The sequence below is a fragment of the Lynx rufus genome, unplaced genomic scaffold (assembly GCF_022079265.1).
Source record: "Lynx rufus isolate CCGP_SWC_20201006 ecotype Redwood Valley unplaced genomic scaffold, mLynRuf1.p SCAF_17, whole genome shotgun sequence".
In the NCBI taxonomy this organism is placed as follows: domain Eukaryota; kingdom Metazoa; phylum Chordata; class Mammalia; order Carnivora; family Felidae; genus Lynx; species Lynx rufus.
Window position 1 is genome coordinate 22570176 of NW_025814831.1, and position 25887 is coordinate 22596062.

Here is a 25887-nt window from a genome sequence, read left to right on the forward strand (position 1 = left end):
TATAAGCAGGTCTTTTCAAGGACAGAAGTTAAAACCTGTTATGTGAACTCTTCTCTGCATAGTCTACCCCCTTGGTCATTAGCTGTCTTGGCTTTACAGCAAAGTTACTCTCAGTGAGACCCAGACAACAGAGTGAGAACAGTCTGCAGTATTGGTTTCAATTATGCCCTCCAGTCAACAAATCCCATTAATCATAAAGGCCTGCCTTAGCCAGGTGGCTTCCCCCTTAAATATCTGTATTAACCCTTTTTACCTGGCCTTAAGCATCGTTTCAGGCCCAGCACAACTGGCCAGTAAGTTGAAGCTGAGGCAGTGTCGTGATAGTCAGGGTGCACATACAGAAATATAGTCCCAGAGGGCACATGTAGTAACCCTGCAAACAAAGAGTTTACCATCATTGGGGCACCCCAAGCAGGGCATATGTTAGGCACTATGATGTGGCCTCCTACCATGGGCATCTTGTCCTGGGGTTTCCAGTCCAAGTCACTTAGCTCAGTCTTTAGTTTCAGAGGGACTACCAGTCAGCTCCAAACGGTTTTGTTGTCCGTGAGACCAGTGCATCCACCTCATGAGTGGGGACAACAGCTGGAAGTTTTCTGCATGGCAGGTGCAAGGGCCCGGCTGCCTCCTGCTACCTCATGGTCATCCCTGTCAGATAGGAGCACAGGCTCAGCACTCTGAATGCAAAGCACTCTAAACAGCTTGGAATGGTGCAAGGAGGGGGAAGAAGCTTCCAGGAATAGTTTCAAAAAACAAACATCATCTTGCCTTCTCCCCTCACTCATGCCTCTCCAAGTGCAGGAGTTTCAGTTGATTTTCCTTGGTTGTTACAAAATCACTGTTTCCATTCAGCAATCATAATTTTGTATTTTCTTAGTCATCCCCTAGTCTCATCCATACCTTTCACTTGGAGGGGTTCTGTGTAAGAGGGGCAGAACATCTTCTCAGAAGAGCATTTTTATAGAGCTGAGCCAGAAAATCACCATGTTCAAAAATCGGTCAGGACAAAATCTTGAATTTTCAAAAAATTTCATAATTTTCAAAAGTTTTAGAGATTTACATAATTTCCCACCCCTTTTGCCCTGATCACATAACCAGTAAGCAGCCTAGAAAAGATCAACCCTTCTCTGAGGACAGCTGCAGTGAATAATCAGATTGCACTAAGGTGTGTGCACAGGAGAGGTGAGGGAAGCGGTCACGTAATCAGTCCTTGTTGGAGATGGCAGCTTATCAGGAGAGCCAGACACAATTAAGACATGCCCGGAGTCCACTCAACCTGTAAGGAGTGAATAGAGGGTCATAGTTCCTGTGATGTACCCTCTCACAAATTACAGCTTGGGGCAATAGTCACAAGTTAAATATGCAGCCAGTCCGCAGCTTGATTTCAGGTAGTCCCATCGAAGAACAATTCCTTTCCTGTGAGCATTTGTATGTGACCCAAGCATTCACGATTTCCTCACAATGTGGGGACCCACAGAAAGGTGGCCTAAGGTACAGAGGTCACAGAATCCGAGCTGTTTATTGAGCCTATTCCTGTTTTCAGTTCAGTCCAGCTCACACTGGAGCTGGAAGCCTGTCCCAGATAGCATCAGGTTTGAGCTTAGAATCAAGTCCAGGCAACCAGGATCTGTGAATTCAGGATTTTTTAAAAACCAAAGGCTTTTTTTTTTCCAGCAGCAAAGGCAAGATGCTGCAGGGCCAGAAATTCTAAGTGACATGCAAAGTGACTTTGCTACACCTTTTGTGTTGTCACCCTTTGAGTTCCCTCCCTTTCCCTCTCTCCCTCTCCCCTCTTTCCCCCACCCCCATCCCCACAGGCACACATTTCAGGCTCTAAGGTCTGACCTCTGCTTTCACAAGCCCTCAATAGCCAGCTAAAACCCGTTCTTTAGAACTTTAAAAGTGTGTATCTGTAGATCACCTCTTTCTTACTGTCTCCCTGTTTATAGGGGCTTCACTAAGCAAACATCCGAATCTTCCATAGCAAAACCCAGCAATTACAGAGACTTGTTCCGTTTCCAATACTCAAAGGAGTTTAAATTCCAACCCGCCCACTGGTGGCAAAAAGCAAGGAAGTTGTGTCCCACTAACACATTTCTTTTTTGCAGCTTCTCCTGATCAAGATGATTCCTCAGGCATGTATGGAATTATACGTATTAAACATTATATGTCGATTTATATCATGCATCCAGCTGTGATAGCCACGAAATACAAAGCTACCAAAGAAATTCCTTTTCTTTTTTTTACCTTGTTGCAAATTTACTTGAACTGCCAAGAAATACGGCATTTACATGTTAACATCACAGCTGCCAGGGAAGATCCCGGCTGGAGGCTGGAACACAGGGGAGGAAGGGGAGTAGGGGAGGCTACTGCAGCAGCAGCTAGACTGAGAAAAACAACAACAACAACAACAACAAAAACTGCTTGGGCGCTCCCTCCCTCCCTTTTCTTTCTGGTTTCTCTGAAGTTTTGCTCCGGCCCTAGGACCTGGTTTTATTCCCTCTTGCCCCTCACCCCCCCCCCCCATCCTGCCCCTCCACCCCACCTGGAAGGAGAGAGCACTGTAAACTTTTAACATTTTTGGCCCGTTCACCTTTGGGAATTTGGGAGCCCTTTCTCCTATCTGGAGGAGAGCATAAAAGCCAAAGGCATCACTTTAGCTACTGTGTCCAGAAGCAGTGAGCTCACTCCCCTGGAGTTGGATCTATCATTTTCAGATTCCACAGGTAATGTTTATGTCTCATAACAGAGAGCAGCTCAGCTGCTGCACCTCACGGATGACCCTGTAGCCACCTGGCCACCAAAGATTCATCACAGCCTGTCCGCTGTCCTTCCTTTCCCAAACAGTGCTTTCACCGTATTTCAGTGGGTCGGGGTCATCATAGCGAATCCTACTTCTGATGCCAGCTGACTTGGGGTCTCCAAGACTTCCCCGGGTTCCATGATTTGCTGGGAGGAGTCAGCAAGTAGTTGTACTCACTGCTTTGGGTGATTATAGCAGAAGGGATACAAACCAAAATCAGCATGAGACGAAACCCAAATGAAACAAGGTGTAAGTTTCCAGCAGTCTTCCAGGGGACTCCTCAGAGAATGTACTTAATTCCCTGAGCATGTGTGGCAACACAGGTGAAATATTACCTTCCAGGGAAGGTGGTTAGAGACCCAGTGCTTGGAATTTTTAATGCAGATTAGTCATGTAATCACTCTCAGCCTAGCCTGTACCAAAATTGTAGGTTCCCAGAAGGAAAACAGATGTTGAGCATAAACCACATTGTACAGTTTAGGCCCAGTGAGTCACTTTTATCAGTTAGGGTAGTGGGAACCCTCCCAAAATGTAAGTTCCCTGATTCTAGCCAGGGGTCCACCTTTCAGAGGAAAACAGCCATCCCTGTGGTGACTGTTTTTTGCACATTATCCCAGTAAATGTTTTTTGCAAACAAATAAATAAATGGCCATCAAGAGGGGAAGTGATCACATTGTGGTGTTTCCTATTATAGAATATTTGCAGTTTTTAAAAAGAACATTTTTATTGCAAATGACAAAATCTGTTAAAAAGTGGCAAAAGCAGAGGGTTTTTTGGTTCCATAGGCTGTTCAGGGCTCATGCCATTGAGGACTCCAGCTCCTCTCTCTCCTATTCAATCTCCTTAGTAAATTAGCTTCATCTTCATGTTGGTTCCATGTGATCACAACTGATGGTGGCTGTACCCCAGGAGGCTACAGAAGGCTGTACCTTCCTTGGCTCTCAGGAAGAAGTGATACGTGCATCAGAAGGGCAGGAACCTCCCCTAGAAGTCACTAGTAAAACTACCAAGACAATCATTTGACCATCCCTAGCTCTACAGAAGGTGAGGAAAGGGTTAAGAGTGAGCCAATCCGCAGTCTGCCACCTGCAAGAATAGTAGTGTAAAGTGAAAATGCCACATTGCAAATAATTCACTTAGTTTGATCCTTGTATTGATCAGGGTTCTCCAGAGAAATGGAACCAAAGGCTGCCTGCTGGCAGAATTCCCTCTTGCTTGCTCAAGGGAGGTCAGTATTCTGTTAGGCCTTCAACTAATTGAATGAGACCCACCCACTTATGGAGGGTAATCTGCTTTACTCAGAGTCCACTGATTTAAATGTTACTCTCCACAAACACCTTCATAGAAACATCCAGAATAATTTTTAACCAAATATCTGGGCACTGTGGCCCAGTGAGCTGACACAGTTAACCATCACAGGTCCCTTTTGTAAAAGAAAAGACTTTTTTCCCCCTATATATTTGCAAGTGAAAGAGAAAAGTGAACTACTTTTCTAGTAACAGTGGTTTGTTTACCTGGGGAGAAAAAAGGGAATTTGCAGTGGTAGCTAAAGATGACTGATTTTTCTTTAATTTTGTATTCTTTCCTATCGCTGTGATTGTCTCTGTAACAATAAACACGTTATCCGGATAGCCTTAAAAAAGAAAAAATTAAGTCAAATGTTGAGTATCTTGCTTTATTTCAAATGGCACAGAAGGAACTGAGTTTAAACTTGGTAAATCATGCTTAAGTTGGGCTTTGAAATAAGCAAGTTGATTGAGTAATAGGATGGCATTTCTACCTCATTGTCACTCACATGGGGGTGGCTGGAAATAAAACCTCAATTTAGTGATCAGACGTAACAGAAGATAGATATGGCTTAGGAAACATAGGTCATTCCCTACAGCAGGTTGTGACTTTAATGAAAAGATTTCATTGTTTTATTTTGTTTTTTGGGGTGTGCAAGAAATTAGTTGTGCAAGAAAACTCCTTTAGGAGACCATCGTTGTGGAAAAGCACTCCACCGGGTGCTGTTCAAACTCTAAGAACTGTCTTTAAAGCCATTATTCAGAGAAGCTCACTCTTAAATAGCTCACTCTTAAATTGCTTCTCCTGAGCAAGTTTCACTCTGTATGGTTTCTGATTGTGCCTGTCACTTAAGTGTCATGAAGCCTGTCACTTTCTTCTGGGCACATGGGCCAGTGCTTGTTTGTCTTTCTCCTTTAAAATTAGTTCTCTTGTGAATTCTTATCTTAATGTTTTTTCATTTTCCATATTACTACCTTTTATTCTTGTTCTGAAAATTGTTTTAATCCTTAAAGCAAGGCCTTCCTGCATAGTCTGCTTCTCTTCCTTCCTCCCTCCCTTTCTTCATTAACATGTCATTTCTCAGCTGTAGTTAGAATTCTCAGCACTGGGTGAAAACAATCTCTATAATAAATTATATAACATTGGGAATTTCCCTAAGAGATTGTTGTACCGTATTTCCACAGTAAATACCTCTTTATTTGGCCTATACCATTTGCTCTATCTCAAGTAGGGTTTACTTTGAATCATCTGTAGTTGGGTTTGATTTTAGTAATTTGGGGATTTTTGATGATGGTTGGTTGGTTGGTTGCATTTTTTGTTGTTTTTTTTTTAATATGATATTTATTGTCAAATTGGTTTCCATACAACACCCAGTGCTCATCCCAACAGGTGCCCTCCTCAATACCCATCACCCACCCTCCCCTCCCTCCCACGCCCCATCAACCCTCAGTTTGTTGGTTGGTTGAGTTTTTATCTTGGTGTTTACTAAAATTGATGAACACTATATGGTTCAACACTATATGGTTGATAGCTTTTTAAGATTAAGTGATTGCATTTCGACTATTTTCTACTACAAATATATTTGACTAAAATTCTACTTACTGTTGTATGCTTGGAAGTGCAAGATAGCTTCAAACAAGCAGCATGATTAAGTAGTTTTCTTATTAATAGAACACTTATCTAAACTTACAGATACAGTATCAGTCTTTACTGGCAGTGTAAAAGCTCCTAAGATGAGAAATTTGCAAAACTAAATCCTTTGCTTTTATCTTTATGGATCAAGAAGTTGACTTTTTTGGGTTTCATTTTGATTTTACCATTAGAAATGAGGGAAAGCTATTGGGTGTTGCTATTCCCAGGACATTTAATTCAGTTCATATAGCATCATTCTAGCCGAACTTCCATTGCTCCCTCTCTCTTGGGTTCTTTCCATCAGCATTCAGACATGCTGTAATAGCTTATATTTTAAAAACCAAAACCCCTTCTAGCAACCTCCCTCCTTCCCTACTCCCCTTTCTAACATTGTTCTTTGGAAGAGTTGTCTTTATTCACTTCCTCTCTTCCCATTCTCTCATCTGACTCCAGGGATGCTCTAATCCCCTCAAGAACTGTCAATCCACTGTGCTCTAGACACATTCTCATTGCTGGATACTTGGTCAGTTCTTGGTCCTCATTTTACTGACCCCTCACATATTTTTTCATACTCTGAAGATAGTTTCTTCACTTAGCTGCTGGTTCCCTGGAATCTGCCTGACCTTCAAATACAAGATTGCCCTGACACCCAGACTTTGATCCTCTGCTCCATCTACACTCCTCCCCAGTGACCTTCCATCTGTATTGCTGCCCAGGTTTTCGTGTAATGGCCACACTGTCGCTGATTTAACCAATCTCCTATTGATAGACCTTTGAGTTCTTGTTGGTTTTATATCTTTATATACAAACACTCTCTTACACATATCTCTTTGCATCCTTATTGGGAGCATTTTTACAAGTAAACATCCTAGAAGTGGAAAAATGGGATCCAAAGGTATGGACCGTTTAAATGCTAATAGGTATTTATAAAGGTCCCTCGTGAAAAGCTTGTACTAATTTATACTCCTGCCAGCAGTATGAAGGTTCCCATATACCCAGACTCTGGCCAGCGCTGAATGATTTCAGGCTTAGTGTTGTTGTTTTGGATTGTCTTTTTTTTTTTTTTTTTTAACTTTTTCTAGCTATCTTTAATGATTTTTACTGACTTTGCAAGAGCAAATCCTTACTAGTTTAAATATAAAGCAGTCTGTTAATTATCATAAGTTTTCATATAACATAAATCATAAATATCTTACTGTCAGGGTTTAAATAGATAGTGGTACTGTGTCATCATTGTAGAGTCAAAATATGAATCCTCTAAAAATGTGATTTTTCACAGGAAGGTGCAGAATTGACTTAAGGACACATTTTTCCCCCTTTCATTTTGTCAGGTTTGACTACTGGTATCATTAACTTAAATTGCATAATCAGTCTGCTTCATTGCACCAGAGCAGTGATTACCATTGTTTTTAAAGCTGGTACTGTTTTTGTGGCAGTTTTTTAAATGATAGCTTTGAAACTCTTGCAGAATATCTTCATGGAAAGAAAATTAACTGAATAACAATGCTATTGTAAGAATATCTACTTGAGATAGTTGACTTAGAACTAGCAAGTCCCGGTCAGGAACTTTTAGAAGACTTTACAACCAGTTTAAAAGGTAGTAGCAATTCCCTGTTGTGATTTGGCTTAGAGAATGTAGCTGAGAGATACAAATTTTCTTTCTAGTTACTTACTAATAAACACATTATTTAGACCGAGATTCACTTTAACTAAATTGGTGAAGTACATGCACCCTGGGGTTTCTTTCTACTTAAGTTAGTGCTGAATCAGCCTTGGGTTAAAACCCTTTGTTGCCAAAAACCTTTGGGTTCTTTCCAGTTTCTTTGCTGGCGTATAGTTTCATCACATGAAAGAGAATTCTTTCATATATTTGCACCCCTTAGAAAAGCTTTGACAAATTAGAATTCTTAGGACAAGCTATTTTTTTTAAATTTCTATTATCATAGCAAAAATTAAGTATTCTTTTAACCTATTACATTATTTAATTTGAAATTCAAGTTTACAAACTACTGTTTTACAGATACTATTTTTCTCAAGCAAATTTGAATCTAGTAGCAGTGCATAGGAGTGCCTTTTTCAAACTCTGTAGTTAAAGTTACCCCTATAGGGCTGTTACTAAAGGACACTTTAGCACAGCTTATATGCTGTACTAAAGATCATTTCTTATAAACATGGACAGATCAAAGTATTTGTCCCTGGTAGTAATTACCAGGATAGTGAATGACATTTACCTGCCGGTAAACCATTTGAAATTTATTTTGAATTTTTTTAATGTTTTTATTTTTGAGACAGAGAGAGACATAGCATGAGCAGGGGAGGGGCAGAGAGAGAGGGAGACACAGAATCGGAAGCAGGCTCCAGGCTCCGAGCTGTCAGCACAGAGCCCGACGCGGGGCTCAAACTCACAGACCATAAGATCATGACCTGAGCCGAAGTCAGATGCTCAACCCACTGAGCCACCCAGGCACCCCTTATTTTGCCTTTTATAACTCACTGAAAATAGTTTTCAAATTAGTATCTTCATATGTACTCTTCTTTGCCCTGGAAAGAAGGAGAGCACATTTCTAGCCTTTCAGAGCAGGTGTGCCTGTAATAATAGCAGTTGCCATCTCTTGAATGCTTATTACCTTAAGTGGCAGGCACCATGGTGGGTCCTTTACATGTATTATTTCAGTTCATCTTTGTGAATAACTCTATGCAGCAAGGACTATTATCTCTATTTGTAGATAAGGCAGTTATCTGCAAATAATTTTACAGATAAATGAAGAAATTAAATAATTTGCTCAAAGTGCACGGCTAATAAGCAGTAGAATTTGAATCAGGCATTCTAACTCCAGAATCTCTACTCTTAATCACTAAGCTCTGCTGCCTAATTAAATTCTCCATGTAAAATCAACCAGTGGAAGTTGACATGTACTCACACTTAACCATGTATGCTTCTAGGCTCAACCCTGGCCCGCTGGTCTTCTCCTGTACTTCTCATTTGGCATTCTTATGCATACTCTTGGCCTCCAGTATATCTGGGAACTGGAGAACTTCCTCCAGTTGTCTTAAGACATCTTGTTTTTGTTTTTTGTAGTCACTTTGAATGTAGCAGGGTCAAAACTTAACTTGCCCCTGATCTGTTTCATCCCTACCCAATAACCTCCTCCTTTAGTGTTCTCTTAGTGAAGACAGCCATCTCCTCACTCCCTGAAGCCTAATACCTAGGAGTGTTCCATGACTCCTCTCCCCTCTCATCTACCTAGTCAGTAAGTGATACTGTTTCTACTTCCTTGGATCACTTGAGTACATCCACTTCTTTCATTCCATCGTCCTCTTCAGGCTACCATTACCTCTCAATTAGACTGCTGTCACAACCTTTAAACTGGTCACCTTGCATCCAGCCTTGTTTCTCTCTATTCCATTTTCCACTCTCTTAATAAAAATGCAAATATGAGCATGTCACTCCTGTTTAAAACTCTTAAGTGAATTTCCATTGTTCTCAGGATAAAGTCCAGGCTCCTTAATTAGATTTGTCAGGGCCTTCCTACTCTGGCTTCTTCAGGCCACTTTAGCTTTTAGACTCTTTTCTCATCCACCTTGGCACTCACACTGCATGTTCTGACATACTGAACTTGTTGTAATTTTTCTACTGTACCATGCTGTCTTTCATTTGATTCTCAGTGCACAAGGTTCTCCCTGTCTATAATACTTCTCCCACCCCACCCTGAAGCAGTTCATCCACCCTCGTCTCCTACATATCCGTGAAGTTCAGTATAAACCTCAGTTCCTGACAGGGGAGGCTTTCCTTTTCATAACATAGATCATACTTTTGTTTAATGTCTCTCTTCCTTGCTAGGCGGTAAGTTGTGTATAGCAGAGGCCTCTGCTCCACCTCGTTTCCAGCACCTGGCATAATTTCCAGCACCGAGAAGATACTCAGAGCTTAAGAACAAATTAGAGATATGGTCTTTACTTTTAACAAGCTCGGGGTCTAGTGGAAGCTAGAATATGGAAAGAAAGAACCTCAGCACGTATGATAAGTACTCTGATAAAATGCTGTCGGATCACAGAGGTGTACATGAGTGATTAACTTTACCTGTATAACTTTATACTACTAAAGAAATTGAATTACAACATTCAGATAGAAAAAAGAGTTGTGCTGAACAGTGGAATTAATTCGGTTGCATTTGCCTTGTTTTTTGCTCACTAGTTAGCTGGGAGTTTTGCAATAGACTCTTAACATTCCAAGGTTATCATCTCTCAAGACCTTCAGAGATTCTAAGCTAGATACAGAGCTGGGTAGTCAATCAGCCATGTCCACTAAGTTGACCCACCCTTAAATCGTCCCTACAGAAAATTGATGCTGACCCTTTCATGTTCCCCATTTATTTTAAATCATGTATTTTTGTCTTCAGATTCTAATCATTAGAATGCACAGTATTAAATCCATGAATACCAGAGGTGCTCTTCATGTTTAGAGTTCTTTCTTATCTTTTCAGCTTTGACCGCCATCGAAGGCACAGCACATGGGGAGCCCTGCCACTTCCCTTTCCTGTTCCTGGATAAGGAATACGATGAATGTACATCAGATGGGAGGGAAGATGGCAGATTATGGTGTGCTACAACCTATGACTACAAGGCAGATGAAAAGTGGGGCTTTTGTGAAAGTAAGTATTGTTCAGTAGGAGGCGTGTCCACATTGCTCTAGGTCTTGCATAACATTTTTAAGCCTTTTTTCTAGCCATCCTTTTCCCACCTTGATCAGAAGTGGTCAATGCTGATGATATAGTTATGGTCCTAAAGACTAAACTTATGAGTAGGAAGCTTGCGGTGTACTTACTTCCAGGCTGTCACTTGGGCGGTGTATCCCACTTGTGTTTTATTTAGAGGTGATTTTCCGTTGGTGTGCACAGGTTGTCCTGTAAACCCTCGGGCAGGCTGCTAAATTAATTAATGTAAAACATTTTTTGGCAATGACGGAAACAGAACATTATGTTGAAGGTTAATTAATAGCGCTTAGAAGAAAAATAATACCTTTTTAAAATAACTTTGAGTGGAATGTGCTGTGCTAAGGGAATATTTGGTAGATACAGTATATTTAACTGCCTGAAACGTTAATGTCAGTATTGCCTCTAAAGGCAAGCCGTGTTTTCAGGTAAAACTTTCTGTCAAAGAACAACAGAAAACCTTGAACATACCTCCTTTGTTACCAGGTAACATTTTCAAAGTACTGGTTCTGATAGAATATTTAGGCATTCCTTAGAGATATCACCACATATAGTCTACCTTCAGATGTGGGCCAGTATGATTTAGGTATTCCTTTGTTTAATACATCAAATTTTGTTGTTCTATTACAAGAAGTAGTCTCTTCTATTTCTATAAATATTCCTAACAAAATATTCAAATGTCTCTTGATGAGTTCTAGATTTCTGCTAAAATGCTCCAGTATAGTAGCAAAATAATTTGGGGGACATCTATACCAATGCTATGATTTCCAGTGTTATATCACTACACTGGGAAGTACAGAGAACTTGAATATTAAATCAAGATCTCTGTTTAATAAAAATCCTTTTTATTTTTTGTTATGTAATTAGTCAGATATCTTCTCCTTGTAAAGATGCAACCTTTCAGGTAAGGCTAAAGAGTACTTTGACTACAACAGTATTTTTCTGACTATTGTTTTTCACTCTTCTTCTGTCCTGGTTTTAGCTCACCTTGGTATATAATCATAAGGCCCTCCTGGAATTTTAGTTTGAATTATATAAAAAGTTTTATAATTACTGGCAGGAAAGCACCTTCCAAAAACAGGTTGATAATTGCTTTCTTTACAAGAAAGTGATTTCAATGAGTTGTTTTTTTTTTTAAGTCCTCTTTTGTCAGATAAAGGCTACACACAAAAACCATGTGTCTTTAAAGTCAGATATGGAAATAGTGAAATATTGTGTTTGTATGACTACCCAACGGAAAATATATACCGATGTTTGATACATAACTGGTATAAAATTAAAATACATTTAAAAGCATCTGACATTTTGTTTTTAGCTGAGGAAGAGGCTGCTAAAAGACGGCAAATGCAGGAAGCAGAAGTGATGTACCAGACTGGGATGAAAATCCTCAATGGAAGCAATAAGAAAAGCCAAAAACGAGAGTAGGTAGCACTACCAAGTCCATTCCTCCCCTAACACAGGCCATTACTGAGATAAAAAGCTAAAGTGTGGTATTTTTTTCTTTTTGAAGTCTACTCCCAAAGACAGGATTTCTTAAGTTGTACTATAAGAAAACCTACTATGTAATATGGATATTAGGGCCACTACTTTTATCAGATTTCAGCTTGTTGGGATTAAAACATTATAAATACTCGTCACAAGAATGAACAATAAGCAAAAGGGAACTGATTAAAGCTGTGATGGTTTCTGAGAGCCAAGAATACCTACACTGTTCAGATTTCAAAATGACGTAAAACAAAAGGAATTGTTGTTAGGTGTTTTGTTTTTTTGTTTTTGCTTTGTAATTGTCTTGCAGACAAAGACTAGAATTTAGGAATTTGGAAAGAATATGAGATGAGTTGACTGTCTTCCAACATTTTATGTGCCTTACTTTTAGTTTTAGCTGACTTTTGTTATAGTCTGTGCAAAGATTTTAAAAGAAAATTGCCATGGTTATCATTGGATCATTTATTGGATACCACATTATTATAATTTTCATTGCAAATCTAGATAACTTTCTTAATAGAAATTTTTAAAATTAGACTGTTCTAAAATATTGGAATAACAGAACTGGTACTTTATATAAAAACAAAAGTAGCCAGAATGCTTTCTACATATATAAGTAACACAATTTAGTAGAAATCAAATATCAGAAGGATTCTATAGAACAGGGAAATTAATTTTTCTGCATTTTAGCTTTTGTAAAAAAAAAAAAAAAAAACTTTTTCAAGTTTTTTTTATTTCAGTAATCTCTACAGCCAATGTGGAGCTCGAACTCAGAACCCCAAGATCAAGAGTTACATGCTTTTCTGACTGAGCCAGCCAGTCACCCCAGATTTTGTCAAAAAAAAAAAAAAAAAAAAAAAAAAAATATATATATATATATATATATATATATATATTTTAATAGTAGTTCCAAAATATTGCTAATTTGTTTTGTTTTGTTTTTTAATTGCTTATGTTTAAAGAGCCTATCGGTATCTTCAAAAGGCAGCAGGCATGAACCATACCAAGGCCCTGGAGAGAGTGTCATATGCTCTTTTGTTTGGTGATTACCTGACACAGAATATCCAGGCAGCTAAAGAGATGTTTGAGAAACTGACTGAGGAAGGCTCTCCTAAGGGACAAACTGTAAGTGCACTTCCACGGCAGAATTTCTTGGCACACAGCACTTGTTTATTTTCACAGCAGTTTACTCTCGATGGTCTGCCTTCCTTTAGTAAGGATGGCTGCGAGGTAGAATATCTTTAAATACTAATTTTGCAGCAGATCATTTTACCAGTCTTCTCAGACAGTCTTTTTCCTTAGTCTGAGAACACTTGTGGTCACCTACGGCGTTCTTGAGGTTGCATCTTACCACAATTATATTTGTAGTTTTCCAAATTCAATCTGTAAAGAGTGAAACATGAAGGTGATTATTTTTTTTTATCTGAAGTCACTCCCCACTGCCCTTTTTCCAAACTTCAGATGCTGCAGCTTTTGGTAATCTTGGTGGTTTTTTAAATGTTCATTATAGTACATGTCCATTATAGGAAACTAGAAATACAAATTAAAAAATACTAAGAAAGTAAGCATCCTATCTGTACCACCCAGATCTGAACATTGGTAACATGTTACTGCATGCACACCCTTCTTGACCTTTCTCTTTGTGTATTTATACTGTGAATTTTTTATTAAAACGAGATGCACACTCTTCTGTTCCATTACTTGCTCATCCAGTGAATAGCCCTCACTGCTTCACTCTGGTAAATGTAATACCCACACAGTATTCATAGGGTGTTGAACCAAAACATTTTCTTTATACTTGTTTTGTCCAAAGCAGCATCCAGCCTAGGACTACACTTTATATTTGGTCTTTATTGCTAGCACAGTTCCCACTTTTCTTTCTTATCTGTGTTAGAAACAGGACCCATTTTTCATCTCTGTTTCCTACAGAGGATGTCACAGCTAAAGGCTGATGAACACAAGGAAAATACTTTTGGCCCAGACTGCCTTATGGGGGGTGTTCTGTATCCCAGACTGCATCACACCAGTTGGTACATGATACCTGCTTAATTCCCCTTGGTAATAGTAAGATTGACAGCTGGATTTAGGGGGCCACCCCATTTCTTTTAAATGCTCTCAATAATTCAGGTTTATTGAAGGTATGGGATATGCTTAAATATAAAATTTCTAGTCACAGAGGAGGTCTGTTTTCAGACTGTGTAAACAATAACAGGAATTGTGACCATAGTTTTCTGTAGGACCGAATACCTAACCAGTCTGCAGCTCTAACATGGTCATGGTTTAATTTATAAACAGGTTATATGTTAACTGTTCCTCCTTTGTTTTCAAAGCTTTTTTTCCCTTCTTTAAGTCATTTTATATAAAATTCACACATACATTCTTTATCTGCAGACACATTTGGCTCTGAAGTATGGTTTTTCTTCTAAGGCATCTTTTCCCTCTAATAGTAGCACCTTACCGTGCCACAGTGCTTTATGTTGTACATTGCAAAACACTCTCTCTGTGGTAATTAATTCTAGCTGATGTAACAGACACAGCCCACAAATCACAGTGGCTCAGCACTACAGAGAGTTATTCCTTGTGCATGCCAGGGTCGGTGCAGTTCCCCTGCCTGCATCCTGTCTTCCAGATGGTGACTCAGTCAAGGGCTGCTTCTGCCACATAGCTGCAACCGTCTGAAACGTAGGGCTTTGAGCCATCATGAAAGGAGAAGTGAGGGCTGGAGGATTCTCTGGAAAGTTTTTAATGGCTTCACATCTCTTTTTGCCGCATCCTAGACATGTGGCCCCACCCAAGTACAAGGGAGGCTGGGAAATATAAAAGAGCTCATAGATTTTGATGAGCACTGGCACGTGATATATCTGCCTTTCTAACTTTAGCTTATACTTTCGTGTCATCAAGGATTGTCCTCAGAAGGCAAAGATTAGAACCTTACCAATGCATGTTTTAGTTGGTTGGGGTTTTTTGTTTTGGGGTTTTTTTTGTTGTTGTTGTTTTTTAATGAAAAAGTGTGTGTGCTTTAGCATTGTAAAGTGACCTTTCTCTGTTGACCCCTTCAACTTGACCCTTGCTGCCCCTTTTTATTGCTAGGATAGTTTATCTTGGTAGTCTCTTACCATTTTCATTGTGTTTTCTCATTTGCTAGGTAATGTGTTGATCATTATATCATTATAGGGGCTGTTTGGTTCTCAAAATAGCTATTGATCAAGATAAAGTAAAAGCCACGTTTGTGTTCAGCTTTGTTTTTCTAGTTAATATTTTACTAAGTTGTCTTTAATCTTCAAGGTAGACTATTTGTTTAAAGTTGTATTTCATTGTGTAAAACCTTGAATGCATTTCTGAGTCTCTTTAATTCCACAGTTGTACATACTTGGGGATTCAAGTCTTTCAGCATCTAAAGATTGTTGCGTCTTTTCGTAGTTCGTAAAACCATGTCTCTGCTGGATACACTTCCGCTAGGGAAGAATTCTTACTTTTATCATTTTATTTCAGGCCCTTGGCTTTCTCTATGCCTCTGGACTTGGTGTCAATTCAAGTCAGGCAAAGGTAATAATATGAAAACTTTATCATGTGCAACAATTTGAATTGGGTCATTGTGTGCCTATGATCAGTTAAGTGTCTTTTGTTCTTTCATAGGCCCTCGTGTATTACACTTTTGGAGCTCTTGGGGGCAACCTGATAGCACACATGGTTTTGGTAAGTAAGATTTCAGGGGAAGACTTAGAAACATTGAGTAGCAGAATGTTTGGGTTTTGAGGAGCCATAACTTTTCTAGCTTTCATGAACAAGATCTGCTTATATTCATTCAGATCAAATATTCAGTTGAACGTCCTTTAAATTCTTATTAACAGATATAACACTTGAATTTACATGTGGATGAAAATTTGTAGAGTCCACAGTTTTTCTTTAAAATGATTAGTTTGGCTGATTGCCCTTAAAATAGAGATCTGATAAATGGCTCTTTTTTTTTTTTTTCTGTAAGTTGGAAGCTTGTTTGTCAGAATCATTTCCTAGGTTGAGTTTTCACAGATTTTACATTTAAGTTGATTTTCCATTGAACATTGATTTGTTTTACATTTATATTCACATGAGTAAGGAGATAATTACAGTACAAGAATCACCTAGAAAGGCACTTAATTCACACTGGTGTCAGAAGGAGAGGTTAAAGGAAAGAGGTTAAAAGAAAGTTTCTTTCTGAGGAAAGAAACAAAGTAACTTTTGAGGGATAAACAGTAGTGAGTGAATACAAGTGGAAGGGCATCCAGACAGCAGAAGCAATATGTACAGAGGGACAGCGACAAGGAAACATGGTGCTTGCAAGAAAATACAAGCTTTTTAGTGGCTGGAGAGGAGAATGCCAGGAAGTGCATCAGGAATCACGTAAGTGAAGTCTACATCCTGCCAAGGAGCTTGGACCTTGTCTGTGACAGACACAAACTGCTGAAGTAGTTAAAGCCACTGAAAAACAAGGATGTTGCTCTAGCTTTCTGAAACATTCCTCACTAGTTCTGAAGCTTTTTTTCCCGTTGGTTTTTTCATCTGTGGTCACATTTATTCCTCAAACAGTAATTGAAAAGTTGCTTTTAGATGAATTTTCCAGAAATTTGAAGCATTTATTTTTGTGTGGCAAAAGTATGTTAAATATTTTTTACAGATAACTTTTTTTAATTTACCAATCTTCTTAAATAATGGCTACAGGATAAAAACATGAAATATTATACACGTAATTATACGATAATGCCCTAAGGATTGTGACAGTTGTAAAGTTGAGTCTGTGCTAAACGACTCAAGAGGCTCTACTTTGCGTCTAATGTTCTTTATAATTCACTATCTTCCCCCTCATTCTGAAATCATTTTTTGCTGGTGTCTTTGCCTGCATCCAGTAATCGTTTGTATTCCCTGTTTTGCTAATTGTTGCTTCTTTGCTGGTTTAGTAAATCAACCCTGTTTTGGTTACAATCCTGTCTAAAATAAGATTAGAATGTGTTCTTAGCAAGAGCCCAAGTAATTTTCTTTTACACATTAGATACGCAGAGTTCATGCATAAGGTTCATGGCATCTGTTTTGATTTCTGTGGGAACTTCATTATTTCCTAGTGCTTAGCTATAGTCTAGTTGTTGGAGTTGCCGAACTTAAAACTCAGGATGAATGAGGTGGTGATGTACTGGGATCAAGGAACCATAGAATTACATCCTGAGTGCAGGTGGCTTTCTTTGTTACAACGAGAGCTCCAGTGAAACCGCAGGCTTCTCACCAGAGATTGTCTCACAGGGTTACCGGTACTGGGCCGGCATCGGAGTCCTCCAGAGCTGTGAATCGGCACTGACTCACTATCGTCTTGTTGCCAATCATGGTATCTATTTTTTTTTTTTTTTTGCCTTTCACCGTATCAAAAGAAACAAAAACCAAAATGGATTTAACTTTAAATACATCTATTTTTGTTGTACTACTTGAAATAACCGTGACTGACTCTCTTAAGTGGAATGGTCTTTACCCTAGTTGACTAAGAACTTGTGTGTGTATGTGCACATGTGCTTTGGATTCCACTTCTTAAATAGTTTGTCGAAAAAACTGGGCTTCTGTAGATTACTATTTTGTAATCTGTAGATTACTGTTTGCATAAGGTCTGTCAACATTTGGCAGCTGAAATGATACTTTTTTCTGTGGAACAATGCTTCTGACCTTCCTCCATGTTATTACTTCGTCCCCTTGTTTCAGTTGCTAGTGACATCTCACTGACAGGAGGCTCAGTAGTACAGAGAATACGGCTGCCTGACGAGGTGGAAAATCCAGGAATGAATAGTGGAATGCTGGAAGAAGATTTGATTCAGTATTATCAGTTCCTAGCTGAAAAAGGTGATGTACAGGCACAGGTATGTATTTAAACATCTCACGGTATATCTTACTGCATTTGATATTATAGTCTCGGGCAAGAACTTACATCTATTAGAAACATTTTTATTGCTCTGAGCGACTATTAACTATATATTAGAATCACCGGAGGAGCTTTTTTTGTTTTTTTTAGAGTGTAGGACTCTTGGTAACTTTAAAAAAAGTTCCATTTGGGGGGCGCCTGGGTGGCGCAGTCAGTTAAGCATCGACTCTTGATCTCAGCTCAGGTCATGATCTCACGGTTCGTAAGTTCAAGCCCCTCATTGGGCTGTGTGCTGATGGCGTGGAGACTGCTAGGGATTCTCTCTCTCCTTCTCTCTAATCCTGCCTGGCTTATGTGCTCACTCTCTCTCTCAAATAAACTTTAAAAAAAAAAAAAAAAAGACATTTCAATTTCCGTTAGGATTCATCTGGGATGTAGACTAGGCATGTGTTCCTAGAAGCTGGCCCCGTGATTGCACCACAGTTGAAAACCATTGCTTGAAAAGAGCAGAGTTTTACAGATGATGAGGCTCTTATTAGAATCCTCAAGGATGAAAACTGCTACTTTTTTTAAACAGAAAGTCTCTGGAACATTTGTAATTTCAGATGCCCTTCAGAGCCATTTACTGTTCATGTTTCCTTTGCTTGTCGTAGACCATAATTTCCTCAAGGTCATCAACTGAAGTAGCCCAGTTCAATGTAAATTGTACAGTATATCAATCAAAACACCATGTATAATTTGTTATTTCATGGGTTATTTGATAATCCTAAAACAAAAAGGAGAGCTTCAACATCTGCCTGTTTTTTTCTATGAAATTTAACAGATCTTTTCTGATTTAGAAATTTAGAGATAAACATTAGATGCTTTTTGAGAACAATTAATTTTGAGACTTAAGGGAATCTTAGGTTTAAAAAACAAAACAAACAAACAAACAGAAAAACGGGCCACCTGGGTGGTTCAGTCGGTTAAGCATCCAACTTCGGCTCCAGTCGTGATCTCACAGTTCGTAAGTTCAAGCCCCGCATCCAGCTCTCTGCTGTCAGCACAGAGCCCACTTCAGATCCTCTCTCCCCCTCTCTTTCTGCCCTTGCTCTGCTCTTTTTCTCTCTCTTTCAAAAATAAATATTAAAAATTTTTTAAATTTAAAAGAAAACCTGCAGTGGAATATCTAAATCTTAGCTTATGGAAATTATAATAGTTATCTTGTCTAATTAAACATCTTTCTTTTATATGAGAAACCAGTTAAAATTCAAAACCATCTAAATGCCTCAAAATAGGGAACTACTTATTTCAAATATGACACTTCCATGTGATGGAATTTTATGCAACCATTAAAAAACTATGTAGAATGTAGAATACTTCAGTGTATTCAGTGGAAAACTCAAGTGAAAAAAATCCATATGTGGTATTATGTATCATTTACTTCTTTTTACTACTTGAATTATGACCTTAATATAGAAAAGTAGCATACAGCCCCCTGAATTATCACCAAGTGAGCATCCTGTGTAGCACAGCTAGCATCCCGGAGCCCCCTCTTCCCCAGGGGTAACCCACTGAACTGACTTCTAACACTATGGATTGGTTTGGCTTGGTTTTGAATTTTATGTGAAAAAAAAAAAATCCTACATATTTTTTGGAATCAGCTTGTTTTGCTCAGCATTGTTTATGAAATCAATCCATGTGTTTTCATGTAGCTGTAAATCATTTACATTACCCTGTGGTTATTTCATTGTATAAAATCCCACAGCTTACCTACCCACTTTACTCCTCCCCAGATTTGGGCTATTGCAAATAATGCTCTGTGCATATTCTCTTGCATGTCTTATGCCAGTACTGTCTTAAATTTCTGTAGCTTTAATGGATCTTGATATCTGGTAGAATACACTCTCCCGCTGTCATATTCTCAATATTCTCTCATATATTCATATGTGACCCATGTGTAAATTTAGAAGTGAATTGCTTAGTTTTCATATAAATGGGGATTTTCTACTTTTTTGTTGAGTTCTAGCTTAATCCACCATGGTCAGAATATACTCTGCATGATTTCAGTTGTTTGAGATGTCCTGACACTTGATTTATGATCCATCACTTGGTCAATTTAGGCAAATATTGTATGCTGAAGAGAATATGAATTTTCCAGTCTTTGGGTATAGTGTTCTTTGTGTGTCAGTTGAGTCATGTTTCTTTTTTTTTTTTTTTTTTTTTTTATTTATTTTTGGGACAGAGAGAGACAGAGCATGAACGGGGGAGGGGCAGAGAGAGAGGGAGACACAGAATCGGAAACAGGCTCCAGGCTCTGAGCCATCAGCCCAGAGCCTGATGCGGGGCTCGAACTCACGGACCGCGAGATCGTGACCTGGCTGAAGTCGGACGCTTAACCGACTGCGCCACCCAGGCACCCCGAGTCATGTTTCTTAATGCTATTGTTCACATCTTGTGAATCCTTACTGAATTTGTCTGCTTTTTCTGTCCAGTGCTGAGACAGTATTGTTTAAATTTCCCATTGTGGTGTGGATTTGTCTCTGTCTTCTTGTAGTTCTGTCAATTTTGATTTATGTATTTTAGGCCAGGTGGAGTGCACTTAGACTTAATATTGTTATCTTTTTGTTAAACTAGTTTGCACATCATGAAATGTTCTCTTTTTATGTCAAGAAATATTTTTTGCTTTTGTACTCTGCCTGCTTCTAGCTATGCCACTTTCTTTTGGTTAGTATTTACATGGAGTATCTTCTGTATTCTTTTGTATTCAACTTCTTGTGCTTAAGATACGTCTCTTGGAAGCATCAGAAGACTACTTTTATATCTTTATCCATTCTGACAGTCTTTTAGTTGAAAGTAGTTTGTGATATATTCAAGTTTAAATTTTCTATCTTGCTTGCCTTCTTTCCTTATGCTTTTCCGTGATTCTTTATCTCTCCTCTCTTACCTTCTTTTGGTTTGAGTGTTTTTGCTGTTGCTTCTCCTCCCTTCTACTAATGTGATAATTGGACTTTGTTTTACTACTCTTTTATCAAAGTTTAGTATGAATGAGCACTTTTTACCATTTCTTGGACAGTGCAAACTTTAGAGTACTCTGTATGTTTTAATTCTGTCAATTTTTGAATTCCACAAGATATTATTTTATACAGTCCATATAATTTAGATTACTCACAAATTTAACTTTCCATTGCTCTTTATTTCTTACTGCATCTTTAGGCTTCCCAGGATAAATTTCCTACCTCCTAAAGCACATCCTTTAGTGTTTCCTTTAGAGTAGGTTCCCTGGTGACAAGTTCAGTTTTAGTTTGCCTGCAATAAATGTTTTATTTCAGAAAGATGCCTTGTAATTAAAAGCAGGCATTTTCAGTTCTTAGAAAATGTAGGTTAAAGTAGAGTAATATCTTCAGGAGTTAAGACTAAGTCTTTAAATTTTTGAATGATGAACAGAAACCTTTTTGTAATTGTAATTACACACCAGATGCTACCATTTACTTCTCATTTTTGTTAATTTTCAGGTTGGTCTGGGACAACTGCATCTGCACGGAGGCCGTGGAGTAGAACAAAATCATCAGGTAACTTTCCTATTCCCGGGGCTTTGCACTTCATGTCGTAGATGGAAATGATACCCCAGATGTATTTCTTGTCAGTCAATGACAATATCAAGTTTGTGTAATTTAGATAATCTTCACAAACGATCTTTTAAGATCCAACTAACCCCTGAGAAAGCTGAAGACTAAAAATGTGATTATACCTCATAGTGGTGGGAAAGGCTTTTTTAATTCTGAAACCTAGTTCTCAATACTGCCAAAAATACACACACAGTGTCTTGGTTTCCTATAGGTATGTGATAGAAGTATGTCTTAAAACTCCCATTAGAAAATATTTTAGGGGCTCCTGGGTGGCTCAGTTGGTTCAGCATCCAGCTTCAGCTCAGGTCATGATCTCGCAGTTCATGAGTTCAAGCCCCACATCGGGCTGTGTCCTGGCAGCTCAGAGCCTGGCTCCTGCTTCAGATTCTGTGTCTTCCTCTCTCTCTCTCCCGGTTGCACTCTATCACTGTCTCTCAAAAATAAATAAACATTAAAGAAATAAAAGAAAATATTTCATAGAACTGAGGAACAGTCATTGTTGAGGTTGTGAGCAGTTAAGGAATATACAACTATAGCAGTCAGGTCTATATCCAGTCACCAGCTTTTGTCTGCTTTATGCCCGAAATCTCTCTCATCTCTTCCCTTCCATCAGTATACCTACCACTTGTGTGAATCATCTCCTGCTTGCATTTGCTAAGCAGTAGCCTGTATTTGTAAGCCACACACCTGATACTGTGTTCCCTTGCTTAAAACTCTTGAGTGCTACATAATTTCCAGTCACTTAAAGACCAAAACCTGGCCTTTTGAGTCACAGGCACATGGACCTTTTCTCAGGTCTTTGAAAATATCAAGAACCTCCCTATCCCCGGATTTCTGGAATACTAGTCTCTCTGTATAGAGTGAATATTATTCTACTTCCTTTCTTTATGTAACTAATTCCTACTTATCCTGAAGAATTCAATTCCAGTATCTCTTACCCCAAAATATCTCCCTGGACCCCTAACCCCACTCCAGGAATGGGTCATGTACCACAGTTACAGTTTCTGAAAATCTGTATTTATGGCCCTTTCCCATTGTAAATGTGTTAATTATATAATTAAGTTGTTTCCTTTGCTAGAACTAAGTTGCAAAAGAGCATGGACTTTGCCACTTTATTCCCAGCATCTGACAATATCTAGTACATAGTGCTTGATAAATGTTTGTCAGACTAGTAAAACTGTTATTCTGCCATAACAGCTAAATATTCTAATTAAGGGTATTTCATTCCCATATCCCATCAACTTTAAGAATTAGATAAGAGTACACTTAAAACTATACCAGATACCCATGCTTTATTATTATTTATTTTTTTAATTTTTTTTCCAGACTGCATTTTGACAGCTTTCATTGTCTGTAGGTCTTTAAAATGTATATCATTAGGCCAGATGAATTGGTTAATAAAAATGTCAGGTACAGAATTCTGGATGGTGAGTTTGCTGCATACCTTTTATACAAGTTTTGGAATATTCTTGGTGTATGGTGCCGACTTGTGAAACATTCACACAGTGATCAATTTTTTCAGTACCTTCACAGAAGAAATAAACTGAGTTCCCAATATATAACTGCATTAACTCAACAAATATCTGTTGCTTTAGGTGACCCAAGAAAAAAAGCAAGGGAGATCAAGGAAGGGAGTGATCCATAAGTTCAGGGCAAGATAGTGTAGCTTAGCCTAGAATGGTGGTAGTGGGGGATGGTAGGTGGATTCAAGAGGAATTTGGTAGAGAAAGTTACAGGACTCAGTGATGGATTGGATATGAGATTCGGCGGGTGGCGGGGGGGGGGGGGTTACCTTAAGCAGCCAAGATATGTCATGTTGCTATTTACTTAAACTGAGATAACTGCAATATTACAAGATTTTTTAATTGTTCCTGAAATAATTATTTTGGTTAAAAGCCAAAGGCAGATAGATTCTATAAAAACTAATTATCTTAATAAATTCTTTTCTCACAGAGAGCATTTGACTACTTCAATTTAGCAGCCAATGCTGGCAATTCACATGCTATGGCCTTCTTGGGAAAGGTACTGTATATCCTGTGAACATATTATGTAACAGCAAGAGGTGTTTGCATAATAAGCACATGTTGTATTTAGGATCTACAGTTTACCAAAAATAAAGTGGAAATGAAGTTTCCAATGCAAGGATGTTGTGTCTTGTGGCAAAGTAAGAAAAACTTCCTTTTTCATTATTTTGAAAACAAATACAGTATAAACCAATGGGTATTTTCATCTATAACAAATCCTAAGGTTAGGATGCTCAGAATAAATATGTCACAGAAATTCTTGCAAATAGAAAAATCTCAGCAGTGTTTGCCACATAATTGCAGCAAGTTATTTGGGGCCTGAGAACTTTACATTCAGACATCCTATCTATAGTAGCATAGAAATTGGTATTCCTCATTTATTTTTGTTTAAGCATTAATTTTCTATTCTTCTTTCTTTTGGCCCTTTCATCATGTTCCATACCTGGTACTACTCTGATCATTCAGTGTTTGAAACCTTTTAGTTCTTTCTTTTCCTGAACTTAAGACCTACCCTTTATCTTACCCTGGGGACAATAGTGGTGGAAGAGAAATGGAAGCAGATATTGGTAATAACACTCCTTTTTTCTCATTTAATCACTGATCCCAAGCAATTTATCAACCACTTGACTGCCTTGGGATAGAGTGAGAGAAAAGATTCACCTTGAGTTAAAGATTTCCCCTCTTGAGATTGATCCGTGAGCTGATTTTAATGTATTCATATTTATAGAGAAGTCATAATGTGATATGACAAAGAATATATAATAATGCTAAAATGTTTACTTTCAATGCTTTGCTTTTAATTCTAAAATATCCTGTGGGGAATGTTAAACTTTGTTGAAAGATTTCATGATCTCTCACAAACACCAGAATGAGATGAGCTAGAAATACATTATAGGAGAGACGGTTATAGCTCGTAATAAAATTAGGCTTTGTTTTGTAGATGTATTCAGAAGGAAGTGATATTGTCCCACAGAGTAACGAGACAGCTCTTCACTACTTTAAGAAAGCTGCTGACATGGTAAGATCTCATGACTTAACATATTGAAATGTGTGCCATATTATTATTTTAGTAAGTTTATTATACTGAAGGATTAGTCATAACCAACTCATGCCTCAAATTATTTAAAGCACCTGTGATTTGTGTGAATGGATTGGCTAGAAAAAAACCTTCCCAATAAAAGGCATTTTATTGGTTGGGGGGGGGGGCGTGGATAGAGAAGACCATATTATTGAATATTAAGCCTCTGTTTTAATTTCATTGAGAAGTTTCCTGATTAAGGAAATACTGATTTTAGTAATGCAATTGAAAGTCATATAATCTACCCTATTTGTATTGCAATCTGAGGCTTAAAACTTACGCAACTAGGTACTTTCAATAATCTTAAATACATAATTTAGACTTTCTTTGGCCCAGAGAAAACTACCTATGAATTTTTAAGACCCCGTATGCCTCCAGTGTGTACTTATCTCCTTGCCAACTACATGTTACTTTAGTTCTAATATCAGTTGAGTATTTCCCAAAGGAGTGCTGTGACACTTTTTAAAAGATGCCTCTGTCCCTATTAGTTTAGATTGAATTTTAGATTTTTCTCTTGCAGGTCTCAAAACAGTGATTATCTTTGAGACTCTGTGTGAGACTCCAGTAACCTTTAGCATATCTTTGCCACCTGATCCCAGTGTTGCTTTTTACCTGGTTGTTGACTTGACACCATAGCATCTTCCTTCTTTATTGGGGAGGGTGATTACCAATGAAAAACTACAAAAAAAGTGATATACTTTTTGGGATGCCTGGGTGGTTCATTTGGTTAAGCGTCCAACTTGTGCTCAGGTTGTGATCTCACAGTTCATGAGTTCAAGCCCCGCATCAGACTCTGTGCTGACAGATCAGAGCCTGGAGCCTGCTTCGGATTCTGTGTCTCCCTCTCTCTCTGCCCCTCCCCCACTTGCGCTCTGTCTCTCAAAAATTAATAAACATTTAAAAAAACAAAATAAAATACTACCTATTAAAAAAAGTGTTTAAAAAAGTGACCTACTTTTAGTTTAATAAAAAAGAAACACATTAGTCATGTTTTCTATCATAACTCATGGAACAGATGGTCATAAGTCACCAAAATTTAATTCTAGATAAATTTACTATTTGCTCTTTTTCCGCAAATTATTGACGCCCAAATCTCTAAAAGTCGGCATTACATTTAGCCTGATGGGAAGGAGAATTTTGAATTGAAAAATGCAGTGACATTTTTTGAATATGTTTGTAAATTATTTCTTTTGCAGTCATTTATTCTTGCCTAGTTTCTTAATGAATCCATTCACTCTTTTTTCTCGGTTTGCAGGGCAACCCAGTCGGTCAGAGTGGACTCGGAATGGCTTACCTCTACGGGAGAGGAGTTCAAGTTGTAAGTTTTCAGTGTAACATTCTGACTTAAGCAGTCAGCTGGTGAGTTGGAGAAATATAACTAGC

The 25887-nt window shown here is 38.3% G+C and overlaps 1 protein-coding gene across 1 annotated transcript in view; it reads left to right on the forward strand.

Moving 5' to 3' along the window:
- SEL1L (SEL1L adaptor subunit of ERAD E3 ubiquitin ligase) overlaps window positions 1–25887 on the forward strand; it is a 53063-nt gene that overhangs the window by 11603 nt on the left and 15573 nt on the right. Inside the window, exons 4-14 of the mRNA XM_047080275.1 lie at window positions 10207–10374; window positions 11750–11855; window positions 12882–13044; window positions 15412–15465; window positions 15556–15615; window positions 17191–17272; window positions 17638–17792; window positions 21289–21345; window positions 23356–23424; window positions 24367–24444; window positions 25760–25822. Coding sequence (XP_046936231.1) covers window positions 10207–10374; window positions 11750–11855; window positions 12882–13044; window positions 15412–15465; window positions 15556–15615; window positions 17191–17272; window positions 17638–17792; window positions 21289–21345; window positions 23356–23424; window positions 24367–24444; window positions 25760–25822 — 1055 coding nt within the window. The remainder of the gene's footprint in view (window positions 1–10206; window positions 10375–11749; window positions 11856–12881; window positions 13045–15411; window positions 15466–15555; window positions 15616–17190; window positions 17273–17637; window positions 17793–21288; window positions 21346–23355; window positions 23425–24366; window positions 24445–25759; window positions 25823–25887) is intronic.